Below are 15,342 nucleotides of genomic sequence, written 5' to 3'. Positions count from 1 at the left end.
GGCTTATACCACAAGGATGGGCTCTGCCTAAACCCCATGGACCCAGGCTGCTGGCTCTCAAGTGGAGCAGTTTTTAAAGTAAGGGCCGGGGAAGGGGCAGAGACGTCCCTTAGGGGAGGATCTGTTCTGGGGCTTCGCTCTGTCCTCCCCAGGCGGGGAGGGGAGGAGCTGGGAGGGCCAGGCCTGTGGGCGGGGAGGTGCTGAGTGGGTGGCAGGGGGGTGAGTGGACTGTCCGATTCACTGACAACACGGAGGACGAGCTGGGGACCCACCTCAGCCCCAGCTCCGCAGAACCGCTGGGCCCAGAGTGCTATTGATACGCGGGCAACGGCTTCCCACCCCGGGGCCAGCACTCAAATGAGGGCGATGCCCCCCCGGAGGAGGTGCCAGTCATCCGGCCCCCCGGCTGGTGCCCCCCCAGCACTGACATGAGGGTGATGCCCCCCAGAGGAGGAGCCCTCCCCGGCACTCATGTGAGGGCGATGCCCCCCGGAGGAGGTGCCAGTCTTCCAGCCCCCCCCCGGCACTCACGTGAGGGCGATGCCCCCCCGGAGGAGGTGCCAGTCATCCGGCCCCCCCCCCCGGCACTCACGTGAGGGCGATGCCCCCCCGAGGAGGTGCCAGTCGTCCAGCCCCCCCCCCCGGCACTCACGTGAGGGTGGCAGTGAAGTGGAAGCGCTGGCGCAGGCCCGGGAAGGTGACGAAGGAGTGGGGGGGGAAGCTGCGGCTGCTCATCTCGCAGTAGGGCTTCTCGTAGTCCCCCGAGGGGCAGTCACACTTGAAGCCCCCGACCAGCAGGTTGGTGCAGGTGCCCCCGTTCTTGCAGACGCCCGGCATGCAGCGGCCCAGGTGGGCATTCACCTCACAGTGCTCTCCTGCAGGCAAGGGCAGCCGTCAGGGGCAGTGCCAGGGACCCCCCACCCCAGGGCACGTGCTGCTGGTCCCTGGCTGGCACTGGGAGCCATGGGCACAGCACCCTGCTGCACCCAGCCCCCAGGAGCTAATCGCCCTGCACCAGACAGCACCCCTGGCTCAAGCCCTCCCAATTCCCCAGTGCCCCATACAGCTCCCCACTGCCACGCATCTGGCACATGCCGTCACGCCCGTGCACCCCCAGCCCGGCGCACTGGGGTACCTGACCGAGCAGGGCACGTGCTCCGGGCCCCACTCACAGCCAGGGGCTTGTCCTTGCCCAGTCTGACATGGCTCCCTGGGCTGGCAGCACTGGTATGTGGGGGTGGGGGGGTCTGCAGAAAGCCAGGGGCTCCGCTGGCCGCCTGGCAAAGGCCCTGGGGCACGAGGCCGGCCGGAGCCTGAAGGTGCTTTGCAGGAGCAGGGACGTGGGTCCTGCTGACAGATCCCCAGCTGGGGCGATGCCAGGGAGCAGGCACTCGCCCCAAGGCTGCGGGCACGGGGCAGGGGCTGCGAGGCTCACGGGAGCGAGGACGCGGCGAGTTACAAGCGGGGCGGGGAACGTGCTCTTCTTGGGACGGGCAGGACACGAGGGGCAGCACTTCACAGTGCAGGGGGCCTGGAAAGCTGGGGCTGGGGCAGGCCAGAGGGCAGGGGCAGAGAGAACAGACCCCGGGGTGGGACCCCCACTCTTGGGTGAGAGGGGAGTAGGCAGGCTGTGATGTTATTGACTTGAACTGGGACCGTATAGAACATTGTTGCAACCAAGGTTGTGTGGTGGCACCAAATCTTATATAAAAGGGGGTCAAATGAGGTGTCTCAGACAAGGTTATGGTTTGCTGATGATGATGACGCTGTCTGTATGTGGGTATCATTTTTGTAGCTGAAGTTATGAATATTGGCTCTGTACTGTCTGTATTTCAAACTTATGCTCTGCTTCTGGGTGACACCCCAGAGAAGTTGGTGTCAGCTCTGCCTAGCCTGCTTGATGGCCCATGAAGGACCATCAGCTACACAACTGACCCATTGAGAGAAGGCAGATACACCTTGGGACTCAGCAAGGCATGCAGGGACCTGCCTATGGACAGAACTCTGAGGTGTTTCCAGGCCATGGGATGGACAGCTTGCCTTTGGGACACAGAAAGCAGAGACCACATGGCAAGAGACTATAAAAAGCTGCTGCAGGTCCTCCATCTGGTCTTCAACCCTGCTTCATAGCTCTGGAGGGACTTTGCTACACTGAAGCTCTGAACAAAGGACTGAACGACCCCTCCCAGCTGGGGACGTTCTGCAGAGACTTGATTTGAACCTGCAGCTTATTCTGTCACTGCTGCAAGCCTGAACCAAGAACTTTGCCATTCCTGTATGTCATTGATTCCATTTAACCAATTCTCGCTCTCATCTCTATCTTTTTCCTGTTATGAATAAACCTTTAGATTTTAGATTCTAAAGGATTGGCAACAGCGTGATTTGTGGGTAAGATCTGATTTGTATATTGACCTGGGTCTGGGGCGTGGTCCTTTGGGATCGAGAGAACCTTTGTTCTTTTACTGGGGTATTGGTTTTCATAACCGTTTGTCCCCATAACGAGGGGCACTGGTGGTGATACTGGGAAACTGGAGTGTCTAGGGAATTGCTTGTGTGACTTGTGGTTAACCAGTGGGGTAAAACCGAAGTCTTCTCTGTCTGGCTGGTTGGGTTTGCCTTGGTGTGCATAGAAACCCCAGCCTGGGGCTGTAGCTGCCCTGCTTGAAGCAATTTGTCCTGAATTGGCACTCTCCGTTGGGTCCCGCCAGAACCCCCATGGTTACCCAGGCAGTGTGGCCTGGAGCACTGGCCTGCACTCAGAGGAGCTGGGTTCTGTTCTTGCCTTTGCTAGGAGACCTTAGGTGAGTCCCCCAGCTCTGTACCTCAGTTTCCCCCAAACAGGGATAAGGACCCTGACCGCCTTGTGACACATTCAGAGCTCTACAGATAGGGAAACCGAGGCCCGGAGGAGCACAGAGAGCTGGCCTGAATTCCGATTCCGGGGTCCTGTGCCGGGCCCCTCAGCCGTATGCATGGCTCTGGTTGGCGGCTCTCCCTGCTGTCAAGCAGCCCCTCAGCGCACAGCAGATAAAGGAACCCGGGGAACAGAGATCTGGGAACACACAGAGATGGAAGCTCTGCCTCAGTGCCCCAAACCCGCCGCCCAGCTCCCCACCCTGCTCCCCCTCGGTAGGAGTGGGACACTCAGCCGACCAACCACACGCTGCACGCAGCCCAGCATCCTCCCAGCCCCTTGAAAGGCAGGTGCTTTTAACCCCCTCTATCCCACTGCCTCCTGCCGCTCAGACAGTGACCAGGAGGGTCAGTTTCTCTGCCCTGCTGCTGGGCTGCACCCCTGTAAGGGGCTGGGTACCAGCGCCAGCTTCCACGGCGACTGGCAGCATCCTGGGCCCTGCTCGCCTGGCTTGGCTGTACATCTAAGGGCCCAATTCTCAGCTGGTGCAAATCGGCACAGTGGGGCTGCACCAGCTTACGCCATCTTATGCCAGCAGAGAACTGGGCCCACCCTTGACGGGCCAGCAGCCTGGAACCCCGCAGAATCTGGGATGAATCACAGCAGCAGCTCTGCCCATCTGCGCCTCCTACTCTGAGCAGCCAGCATATTCCCAGCCCAGAGACCCTGCCCACGCCAGCCCTGCGCTAAGTGTGTGTCCTGCAATCCCATGTGACGAAGCGGGACTGTTCTTAATGTTTTCTCTGAATACTGTGTGGGTGCCTCAGTTTCCCCTAGGCATTTCTTAAGTATCCAGGTGGTGAGATAAGGGGGTGTGACTGTGGCAGAGCCCTAGAGGGCCAGCGTGATGGTGTCTGCACAGAGAATGGCCCGACACCCTGTCTCCTGGCCACTGATGGCCTGGGCCCCTCCCTGCAAAGGTGCGGACTGAAGGGGTTGGAGAACAAAGAGATCAGGTGGCCTCCTGGCCTGGGAAAGGGAGAAAGGCCAGAGGAGGGGCAGGATGTGGATGCCCACCTCACTGCCTTTGAGCAGGCTGGCGATTTGAACCAGGGGGACCCTGCGGAAAAGCCCCGGTGTCTAGCTCCCTTGCTGGGTCCCAAGGCCATAGACTCCGTCAGCCAGATGGGTGGGGAGGTGGACAGGCTCCCACTCCTGGTCCCAACCTATATGTCTGTGTGGAGTCTCCTTGGGCCAGGCCCCTCGGACCTCCAGTGGGAGCGGAAGGTGATGGTCAATGGGGAGACATTCCTGGGGTGGTGAGATCCTGGGACAGAGAGAACTGTTGTCAGGCCCTGGGTGGTGCAGCCTCAGATGCTGAGGGGCTGTGTGAGCTGGGTGAGGATCCCAGGGACGAAGCCCCTCGCCCTGCCTATGGCCCAGATCCCTGTGCAGACCCAGGAGGGGTGGGGCTGCCTGGTCGTTGGGGTTCTCCAGGATACCAGCTGCGAGACCCTGTTGGGGAGTGACTGTGTCTCTTTGGGACAGGATCCAGTCCCTGCTCCGGTAACTGCCAAGGGTTTGAATTTGAATCCAGGGAACCAATCGGTGGAGAGGGAAATGGTCAGTGAAAATGCAGATGACCTGACTGGCAGCAGGGAGGAGCTGCTAGGCTCAGGGTAGCTGCCTGCCTGTAACCAGACCCCTGGGGCTCCCCGCCCCCCTTGCACACTGGAGAGGGGGCTCAGGCTGGCTCTGATGCAGTGAGGAAAGCAGCGAGCTCGCTGCCTGCCCCCACTGGGACAGCAAGGGCAGCGCTGAGCACAGTGGGAGCTGAGACCCCAGCTGAGTCGGGGGAGACACAGGCAGGGCAGGGGATCTGTTGGGAGTGGCAAGGTGCTTGGTAAGGAAAGTCTGGATGAGCCTAGGAAGCCTTGTGAGCTGATGGCTGTGTCTAGTCAGCAGGGTGGGAAGGCGAGGAGAGTGGAAGATGAGTGTCCCTGGACCTTACTGTTAGCTGGGTGGAGAAGTGTGACAGTGAAGGAAATGTGCCTGTGAGGGGTATTGACTTGCCTGTGGAGGGAGCTACCCCGGTCTCCAAGCAGTTGTCTGTGACCAGTCTTGTGTGCTGGGACCAGGGGAAAGAGATCCCAAGCTATGTGTCTGGTGAAGGAGAAAGTGTGTCTGGCTCTTCTTTGTCTGTGGAGCAGACAGAAGGGGCCTTTCAGCCTGTGATGGTTGAGGGTAGTGCAGTTGTCTCAGAGCTGGTTCTGGATTCAGCTAAAGCCCAGGAAGGGAATGGTCCTAAGTTTGTGTCTGCTCGGGAGAATGGCACTGTAACTAGGTCGCATCCAGTTAGTGTCTATGTAAAATCCCAGAGACCAGACAATTCTGGTGCTTATATTTTGCCTGTTGCTAGTGTGTGGCAAAGGGAAGGAGAATGCTTCTGACCTTTTATCTAGGAAGTCTGTAAGTTTGCCTGAAAGGGGATTGTGTAGGAATCCGCCGGATGGGCCAGAGGTAATTCTGGATGTAAGGGAGACCCAGAAAGAGTCTGTTGTTGCTCAGGAAAGTGTTCCTCTAGAGCAAGCCCTAGGTGAAGAGGGTAAAAGCAGAATTTCTGTGAGGGGTGAATTGTTGCCTAGACAAGCCCTAGGGAAAGGAATCCTCATGGAGTCTTTGCAAGCAGTTTACTGCAACTGAAGGGTGTGAAAGTGATTTAATCAAGAACGTTTCAGTTCCTCACAGCCAGAAATTTTCTGTTGTGAATGAAGCCACTGACTTTTCTGTTGAAAGATCCAGTGTGGATAGCTATGAGAAGGTCTCAGATGGAGTGAAAGCTGTTAAGAAAGTTAAACAGTCCTATAACCAAGTGGCTGTGTTTGGCCAGCTTGTTGGGGAGACAAGGTTGTTGAGAAAGGAATGTCTCCATGCTAGTTCTGTAAGTGAACAGTATGTGGCCCAGGTCAAGATGGGGGCTCTTAACCAAGAAAGCCCGAATTGCAGCCCTCCAGACTTGGAGCGCTGGGAGAAGACCCGATCCCAGTTTGACCCCCGGGGGTTTCGGGGTGGCCAAAGGGCACAGGCCGCATAAACCTTCCCACATGCGGCCTGCAAGTGCTCTCGACCACCCCCGACCTAAGGGAGGGCGTGAAACTGGAAGGGCCTGGTGTAACTCCCACCAAGGAATGGGAGAGATGCTGGGGCATCCATGGGAACGTTGGTGGCTTCGAACTTCCCCACGTCACCAGCTAAAGTGACCCCACTCAGTTCGATCTCGAAGGAGGGAGAGATGTGACGAAATGGGACTGTTCTTAATGTTTCCTCTGAATAGTGTGGGGGTGCCTCAGTTTCCCCTAGGCAGTTCTTAAGTATCTAGGTGGTGGGATAAGGGTGTATGATCGTTGCAGAGCCCTAGAGGGCAGGTGTGTGCAGGGGTCTGGACATAGAGAATGGCCGACACCCTGTTTCCTGGCAACTGATGGCCTGGGCCCTTCCCCCTGCAAGCTGAGAGCTAAAGGTTTGAAGAACAAAGGAATCAGGTGACCTCCTGGCCCGGGAAAGGGGAAAGCCCAGAGGAGGAGGGGCTGGAGGGAGTTTCAGTTTGGGGCTGGCTGGGGACATGGAGTGAAGTGCAGACGGGGTTGTCTGGCTCACTGCCCCCCAAAATGGACCCAGCTCAGGGGTCCTGTTCTCTGCAGCTACAAGCTCTGTGTTAGACCATGTTCCTGTCATCTAATAAACCTTCTGTTTTACTGGCTGGCTGAGAGACACGTCTGACTGTGGAGTTGGGGTGCAGGACCCTCTGGCTTCCCCAGGAGCCCCGCCTGAGCGGACTCGCTGGGGGAAGCGCGCGGAGGGGCAGAGGATGCTGAATGCTCCGAGGTCAGACCCAGGAAGGTGGAAGCTGTGTGAGCTGTGTGTCCTGCAGACAGTCTGCTCACAGAAAAGAGACTTCCCCAGAGTCCTGACTGGCTTCATAGGGAGCAGTTCCAGAGCATCGCCCAGGGACACCATGACACCCTGCCCACGCCAGCCCTGCGCTAAGTGTGTGTCCTGCAGTCCCGCAGCCAAGAGACGCACAACAACAACCCCACCTGCTCACAGGCCGGCTCCCACAACACACCTGACAACAACAACCCCGCGTGCTCACAGGCCGGCTCCCACAACACACCCCGCAACAACAAGCCCGCGTGTACACAGTCCGGCTCACACAACAGACCCCACAACAAGCCCGCGTGCTCACAGGCCGGCTCCCACAACACACCCCGCAACAACAAGCCCGCGTGCTCACAGGCCGGCTCCCACAACACACCCGACAACAACAAGCCTGTGTGTACCCAGTCCAGATCACACAACAGACCCCACAACAAGCCAATGCACATGCCCGAAGGAGGAATAACCGCTGTGGTGACCGTTTTATCGCCAGAGCAAGGGGACGAAGCACTGAAGGAGCCCGGGTGAAATCTGCCGAGAGCTGGGGGAGCAGGTCACTCCTGTGATCACAGGCCAGCGGGTGCTGCCCTTGTTTGCTGGCTCAGGGCCTTAGCCTGGGAACCGTGTGGGGCAGGGGCTGTCACGCCATCTGTGCTGCGCCCACCCGATGGGGTCCCAACGTGCTGCTCGACACCCAGGATCAATAGCACGAATGGCCAGGGACCCGGGAGCCGGTGCCTTGGGAAGTTCTAGATTTATGGCTGTTTCTAGGGGAAGAGGCGCCAGGAATCACCAAGAAACAGATTCAACCTTTCAGCTGCAGCTAATACAAACTAACGTGCAAGGCGACGGCTTCGGCACGGCACCAGTGCCTGGGTGGCGATGCGCAGGACAGGCAGGCTGCACGCCGGGTCGAGCCGGGGCCGGCCCGGGCCGGGGCTGGGGGGTGGGATTGGTTCCTTTGCTATGACTCTGGCTGTCGAAGACAGAGATTTTGAACAAGCAATTGCCAGACGCGCCCCAGGGCAGACTCCCCTCGCAGAGCCAGGGCTGCAGCTGGGACCACGGCCAGGCCTGTGCCACGCAGAGACCGTCCCTGTGTCCGGGGGGGGGCAAGGAACTGGCACACTGGGAAGTGACCCCTGGCCTTTTAGCACCGCCACTGAGAGGCACTTCGCCCTGCTGCATTCTTCCAACACACACCCCACCACCACCACCACCCCAGCTCCTGCTTTCTAACTTCCTGCACAGGCCGGCACCTCCCAGAGGGCCCCTCGGCTTGGCCAGGGTCCCCCCCCGGCTTGCTGTCTTCGGGGTTTCCCAGCCGGGCAGCGGGAGGGGGAACCTGCCGTTTGGCTGTGAGGTTTCTTCCCCACTGACAGTAAAAGGTTTCACAGCAGGGTCCCCTGCGTGCGGCGCCAGGAACACTGGCCGCAGCACAGACCAGCCCGGCTGGCATGGATCGCAGGGGGCACAGGGAGCCCTTCTGAATGAGCCCCCCCAGCCTGCGCCCAGGTCTCCGCAAACACTGGGGCAGGCGTTCAGAAGTGCTCAGCACCTAGCAGCTCCCGTTGGGATCCTTCTCACTGGGGGCCCAGTGGGGATTCTTCATTGCCCCAGTGTGGGAGGGGAATTCTCCATTGCCAGGGAGCTCACAGCTTTCTACAGTCCCGGGTCACACTCCCTTCAGCGCCATCACCCCGGCTACACTTGGGGAAACTGAGGCACAGAGCGGGGCTAAGGGCTAAAAAGAGAATTTGTGACACAGCCAGGGAGAGAGCTCAGGAATCCCAATCCGACACCACTCCCCTCCCAGAGCTGGGAATAGAACCCAGGAGTCCTAGCTCCCAGCCCGCACTGCTGAAACCCCGAACCCCCGTGTCTCTCCCAGAACTTGGGCCAGAACCCAGGAGTCCTGCCTGCAGTCATGTGTTCTAACCACTAGTCCCCGCATCCCTGTGTCCATCCCAGGTGATGTGGGGGAGCATTTACTGACACCCGACCTGCGGTGCTGGCAGCCTCCTGGGGCAGGGCTTGGGGGCAGGTAGTGCAGGGACACTGGGGGTGCCAGGCCTGGTTTACCGGGGTCCTGGGTCTGCAGTGGGTATCACAGGGGCACGCCAAGCAGTTATGCCACTGCTGGGTTTGGAGGTCACCAGCTGCCAGGGTGAACAGGGATGGGGGGCTGGCAGCTGTGCAGCACGTCTGAGGGGAGGGAGGGTCTCTGGGAGGACACAGGGTGGGTGGTGTCCCTGTGTGGGAGCAGGCCAGACACTGGGGGCCCAGGCTCTTCGCAGGCGCTAAGAGGGGGCAGGCCGGGGGCTCGGGCTTAGAACAAGCGGCTGCTGCGTCCTCAGGCTAGGGCTGGACAATCCCACAGGTGGGGGCAGCCTGGCCAGTGCAGGAGGCTGCCCCACTCCATGGCCTGCCCCACGGCTCGCAGCACAGCCTCCAGCAGGGCTCAGCCCTCCGGCCCCGGCTCCAGCCCCTGGAGAATCTACTTGCGGTGGGGACGCTCCACTCCAGGGCTGGGGCTGGGGCAGAGACCCCACTGGGCCATGGGCCTCAGGGACACCCCCCTGCCCCACAGAGACATGCCCAACAGACATGAGACATGGCCACTGCCCTGGGCTGGACTTGAATTAGTGCCCTGGGTGGGGGCTGGGTGGAAGGCCCCCACTATGCCCCAGCCCTCCAAGCCAGCCAGCCCAGGCCCTGGGAGGTGGAGAGGGATGGCTGGAGAGCGGTACGGACGGGGGTACAGATGCGGCTGGCCGGACTGGGGTACGGATGGGATGGCCGGACGGGGGTATGGATGGGAGTACAGATGCGGCTGGCCGGACTGGGATACGGATGGGATGGCCGGACGGGGGTAGGGATGGGATGGCTGGAGAGGGGTACGGAGGGGGGTACAGATGTGGCTGGCCAGACGGGGGTACGGATGGGACGGCTGGAGAGGGGTACGGAGGGGGATACGGATGCGGCTGGCCGGACGGGGGTACGGAGGGGGGTACGGATGCGGCTGGCCGGACGGGGGTACGGATGGGCTGGCCAGACGAGGGTATGGAGGGGGGTACGGATGGGCTGGCCGGATAGGGGTACGGAGGGGGGTACGGATGCGGCTGGCCGGACAGGGCACGGCCGGGGCCGGACAGACAGATAGAGGCGCGTGTGGGGACAGACAGAGGAGCCCTCCCCCGCTCACCGGTGAAGCCGGCGTGACAGTGGCAGGTGTAGCCGCCCTCCCGGCTGTGGCAGCGCCCGTTGCGGCCGCAGGGGCTGGAGGGGCACAGGTCGATCTCGCTCTCGCAGTAGTGGCCGGTGAAGCCGGCGGGGCAGCGGCACCGCAGGCCGCCGACGGGGTGGATGGGCCGGAAGAGGACGGTGGCGGAGGCCAGGAAGGGCGCGGAGCTGTCGAAGCGCAGGACGGAGACGCAGCGCATGTAGTTCTCGCAGGGCTCCCGCAGGCAGATGTTGTCGTCGAAGGGCAGCACCCGCTGCTCGGAGACGGCGGCCAGCAGCGTGCGGTTGAGGTAGAGCCGCTCCTGCAGGTCCTGGGAGGGGATGTAGCGCCCCCCGCGGGCCCCGCCCGGCAGCAGCACCGACAGGCTGACGTTGAGGATGTGGGCGGCCGGCACGTCCGTGTCGTTCTGGATGTTGAAGAGCACCACGTGGTGGCGGGGGGCCGCGAGCACGGCCGCCACCCCCTGCAGGAAGAGCGCCAGCAGGGGCGAGAGGAACTGCTCCTGGGACATGTTCTCCAGGCGCAGCGTGATGCTGTGGGTCAGCGTCTCGTCCGTGATGATGGTCACCCGCAGGGTGCACTGGGCCGCCACGCTGTGCACGCCGTCTGCGAGAGAGGAGGGCACGGCGTGAATGGCGCCCGCGGGGCTGGGGCTCCCCCTGCCTCGGGGACAGGCTTCGACAGCTCCCGAGTCTCCCAGAAAGGCCCCAGGGCAGGGCTAGCAGGGGGCTGCGGGTCGGGAGTGAGGGGCACCGGCAGAGCTGGGGAGGGAGCCCAAAGCCTCATTCTTCTGGGAGCTGCTCCTGACACCCCCACATGAGCCCCCTTCCCCCACATGTCCCGGAGCCCCCGGCTGTCGCCTGCCACTGGCTTCCCTGGTGGCTCAGCACCACACTGGAGATTAACTTGTCACAGCCCCTCCCTGGAGGGTCCCACTGTGATGGGGGAGGGGCTGTGCAGTGTGACAGGGGCCTGTGCAGTGTGATGGGGAGGGGAGCGGGCTGTGCAGTGTGATGAGGGAGGGGGCTGTGCATGTCACAGGGAGGGGAGGGGAGGGGTTGTGCAGTGTGACGGAGGGCTGTGCAGTGTGATGGGGAGGGGAGGGGGCTGTGCAGTGTCACAGGGAGGGGAGGGGAGGGGTTGTGCAGTGTGACGGGAGAGGGAGGGGGTTGTGCAGCCTGCCCTCGGCCCCATCACTCCCCTGACTTGTTCCCCGTGCCAGGCTTGTTGGGGTCCCTGTGTGACACGAGGTTGCTGGCTCTCAGCTCAGGTCCCCACAGCACTGGAGCTGCTGGCCCTGGGACCCATCTCTCTGGAGCTTCACCCCAGACCCCGCTGGGGCCCTGAGGCACAGCAGCGGGGGAAGGGGGGGTTGCTGCCCCACTGCTGTTTGTGTGGCCCCTGCTCCGAGGGGCAAGCAGAGGGACCCTGCCAGGTGTCATGTCCCCCCCAGCCCTGTCTGCCCTGGGCCATGGGGCGCCGTCCCTTTGACCAGCTCCTCCCTGGTGCCTTCTACCCTGGGACTTGACCCTTGAACTCTGAGGATATGGAGAGCGGGTCCTGCTGCCGGGCCCCCGTGGCCAGCCTGACAGGGTTCACGCCCCCCGCCAGCGGGACCAGCTCTGCGGGTACCGCAGGGGCAGGAGCAGCTCCCAGGAGCTCTCAAGAGAATCAAGCTGCTGCTGCCCCTGCCCAGTCCCAGGCTGCACCCCAGAGAGAGCCAATCCTGGGCCGGCCTGACACACTGCTCTGAGCAATACCAGAGTGACTCCGGAGTGACCCCAGATCCCTCGGGGCTCGTCTACATTCCTTGGGTGGACACACACTTAGTGCAAACCGAGGGCAGCCCAGACCTGTGGGGCCCCGACTTTGCTGGTCCCCCCCCAGACCTGCCCCATGGGGGACCCTAGGAAGTGGGACACAGAACCACCAGTTCAAACCCATCTTGTTCCAAGCTCCTCCCCTTCACTTCCTGGCCACTCCCTATTCCAGGCCACCTCCCCTCCCCCGCATTACTATGTCAAGCCTGTCCCCTCATCTGGGTGCCCGCACATGCGCGCACAAGCCCCGCCAAGCCCTTGGGGAGAAGAAACGCAGCTCCCCCCACCCCATGGGCACAGGTGGGGAAACCGAGGCATGGGGGACAGGGACCAGCCCCAGAGTTGGGACAGAGCTGGGGACAGAACCCAGAAGCCCAGCCTGGCAGTGGGGCGAGGGACAGCAGACACTGTGGGTAGATGTCGTCCTGGAGGACAAGGGGGCGATCCAGGCACCCCCACTGGCCATGCTGGCACAAGGGCCGGGGCTGGAACCTGGCCTGGAGGGGACGGAAGTGAGGTCACTGAGATGCCTGCCCCAGGGGTGCCTGGGCGGCAGGGCAGGTGGCTGCGGAGAAGAACGAGGATGGATGCTGCCCCCAGCCTGCAGCCTTGGCCCAGGCAGTGGGGAGAGGGAACCTGGCTCATCCCCCATCAGCAGGCCAAGCCAAGCCCCGCAGCCCCGAGCTGCCAGGCTGCAGGGGTGTCGCCTGGCCCCAAGTTACTGAGCGATGTCCAGCCACGCCAGCCACAGGCACCACGGAAACACTCCCAGCATGCCCGGCCTGGTGCCCCTCACTGCCCGGCTGGGTGCCTGGGGCTGGCTGCCAGAGCTGGGGAGCTGCCAGCCAGGTTCCCTGCCGGGTGAGCCCCATGGCACAGCCGCGCTCCCCACGTCCTGCAGCCGGGGTGGCTGTCGGCATACAGGGCACATGGGTTGTGTCTTCAAACAGGCCCCCCAGGCAGTGGTGCCAGGACACCAGGCTGCCTCTGCGACCTCCAGCCTGCTGGTCTCTGGCCGTCTCCCCTCACCCCCCGTGCAGCGCCTGCAAGGCCCAGGGCTCAGAAGGGGCATTTCAGCAGGCACCCTCCTGCACATGAGGGCAGCAGCTGTGCGCCAGCAGGTGCCAAAGCAGACAGCTGGCAGCCAACACCCAATAGGAACCCTTTTCCCAGCAGCTGGGGGGCTGTTCTCACACGCTGGACCTCACTGGGGGCTCCCCCAACTCCTAGCCCACATCAGCCTGTGGCTACCAGGTTATGCCCCCTGGCTAGTCGGTATCTGTCTGGCTCCCAGCCCAGGGGACATGACAGACCATGCTGCCCATCTCAGCCCCAGCCCCAGCCACTCTCTGTGGCAGGTTAGTTCTAGCCACGGGAGCCGCCTGTCTTGCTGACCCCTGGGAGTCAGCCTGCGCGAGTTGCCCCCGAGCCCTGGGGGGGACTGAGGGGAAGGGGCACAGGCTGCACCTGGGGCTCATCACGCTTCTCCATGCCATAGCAGTGAGGCCTCTCTCTGTGGAGAACCTCCCTCAAATAGAAGCAGTGTAGGGGCTATGACACACAGCTGAGCTTCCAGCAGAGGGCAGCAGTCTCTGTCTCTCTCTCACACACACAAACACACCAGTTCATCACAACTCTTAGTGCTGTTTCAGCCGGGCATCTCAAAGCACTGTGCAAAGGCGGGTCAGTAGCATCGTCCTCATTAGGCAGCTGGGGAAACTGAGGCACAGCATGGAGGAGTGACACCTGAGGTCACCCAGGAACTCAGTGCCAGAGTCCTGATCTAACCACTAGCCCTCACAGCCCCCCCAGAGCCAGGGACAGAGCACAAGAGTCCTGACAAGGGATGTGGACAAATTGGAGAGAGTCCAGCGGAGGGCAACGAAAATGATTTGGGGACTGGAACACATGACTTATGAGGGGAGGCTGAAGGAACTGGGGTTATTTAGTCTGCAGAAGAGAAAAGAGTGAGGGGGGATTTGATAGCAGCCTTCAACTACCTGAAGGGGGGGTCCAAAGAGGATGGAGCTTGGCTGTTCTCAGTGGTGGCAGATGACAGAACAAGGAGTAATGGTCTCAAGTTGCAGTGGGGGAGGTTTAGGTTGGATATTAGGAAAAACTTTTTCACTAGGAGGGTGGTGAAACACTGGAATGGGTTACCTAGGGAGGTGGTGGAATCTCCTTCCTTTGAGGTTTTTAAGGTCAGGCTTGACAAAGGCCTGGCTGGGAGGATTTAGTTGGGGATTGGTCCTGCTTTGAGCAGGGGGTTGGACAAGATACCCCCTGAGGTCCCTTCCCACCCGGATCATCTATGGTTCTCTGACTCCCAGCCCTGTACTCAGCCCAGACCACAAAATCTGAAGGCACCTGCCTTAGGCATGGGGACTTCGCCCTGGTGCCAGCGTCCACCCACCCTCCACGTGCGCCCCCCCCCGAGGTGGCTGCAGCCCAGCAGCACCACGTCACCTGTGCAAGGAGCCACTGCTGAGAACCGTGACATCTCACTGTGGGGCCACAAGGGAGGCTCCAGCACCATGAACTGAGCCGCGGGGGGGAGGGCTGAGCAGGGGGGCTGAGTGGGGGGCTGAGCCGGGAGGGGCTAAGCCAGGGGGGCTGAGCTGGGGGGGGGGGCTGAGCCTGGGGGCTGAGTGGGGAGCTGAGCCGGGGGGATGAGTGGGGGGCTGAGCCGGGAGGGGCTAAGCCAGGGGGGCTGAGCTGGGGGGGGCTGAGCCTGGGGGCTGAGTGGGGAGCTGAGCCAGGGGGATGAGCTGGCGGGGGGATGAGCATGGGGCTGAGCCGGGGGCTGAACCAGGGGGACTGAGTGGGGAGCTAAGCGGGGGGCTGAGAGGGGAGCTGAGCTGGGGGGGGGCCGAGCCAGGGGGCTAACAGAAGCTGCAGGGCAGGGCGAGGAGCCGAGGAGGCGTGCACACAGCTGCAGACTGCTCGGAGCCTGGAGAGCAGCGTTACACGTCTGTGTGGTGCTGCCTGACTGAGGCTGCAGAGAGCTGCCCCCAAACACCCGTCTCAGGGCGATGTGAACAGCTCTCATTCACCACTGCTGTGTGTTCACTCTGAAGCCTAATGGTGACACGTTCAGTCCGGGCTTGGCTGTTTCACTGCCGGTCAGTTCTGCAGAATCTTTCTGCCTGTCTGGGGTGGAGCCTGGACATATGTGAGAGGGGCCCTGCGGCTGTGAGGACGGAACTTAAGGGGGAGGGTTTGAGGCCCTGGCACACTCCACGGGTCCTGTTTCCAAAGCTGCAAGGAACCAAACACAACATGAGGGGACCCCAGGGTCGTGACCTCACCAAGGAGGTCAAAGATCATCGCCCCCCACCAGGCTGCCGCAAAGAATGAGGAGAGGCCGGTTGGCCCCACAATGGCCCTGCCTGACCAGCGGGGAGACCACGCGCAGGGATCCAGTGCCCTCCTGCGACCTATAGAGCATGGGGGGCAGAGCGGCCATGTCACAGCTCCCCTGCAGGAGA

At 62.0% G+C, this 15,342-nt stretch overlaps 1 protein-coding gene across 5 annotated transcripts in view; it reads right to left on the bottom strand.

The window, feature by feature from the left end:
* CELSR2 (cadherin EGF LAG seven-pass G-type receptor 2) overlaps positions 1-15,342 on the bottom strand; it is a 71,879-nt gene that overhangs the window by 40,315 nt on the left and 16,222 nt on the right. For 4 of the 5 annotated variants that reach the window (XM_074936265.1, XM_074936268.1, XM_074936266.1 and 1 more), the window contains exons 2-3: positions 9,996-10,640; positions 653-875 (exon numbers count right to left, since the gene is read on the bottom strand). In XM_074936265.1, the coding sequence (XP_074792366.1) occupies positions 653-875; positions 9,996-10,640 (868 nt within the window). The remainder of the gene's footprint in view (positions 1-652; positions 876-9,995; positions 10,641-15,342) is intronic. The other variant, XM_074936269.1, reaches the window with a different exon arrangement.

Source organism: Natator depressus, chromosome 21 (assembly GCF_965152275.1).
Source record: "Natator depressus isolate rNatDep1 chromosome 21, rNatDep2.hap1, whole genome shotgun sequence".
In the NCBI taxonomy this organism is placed as follows: domain Eukaryota; kingdom Metazoa; phylum Chordata; order Testudines; family Cheloniidae; genus Natator; species Natator depressus.
This window is presented reverse-complemented; position numbering and strand designations above follow the sequence as displayed.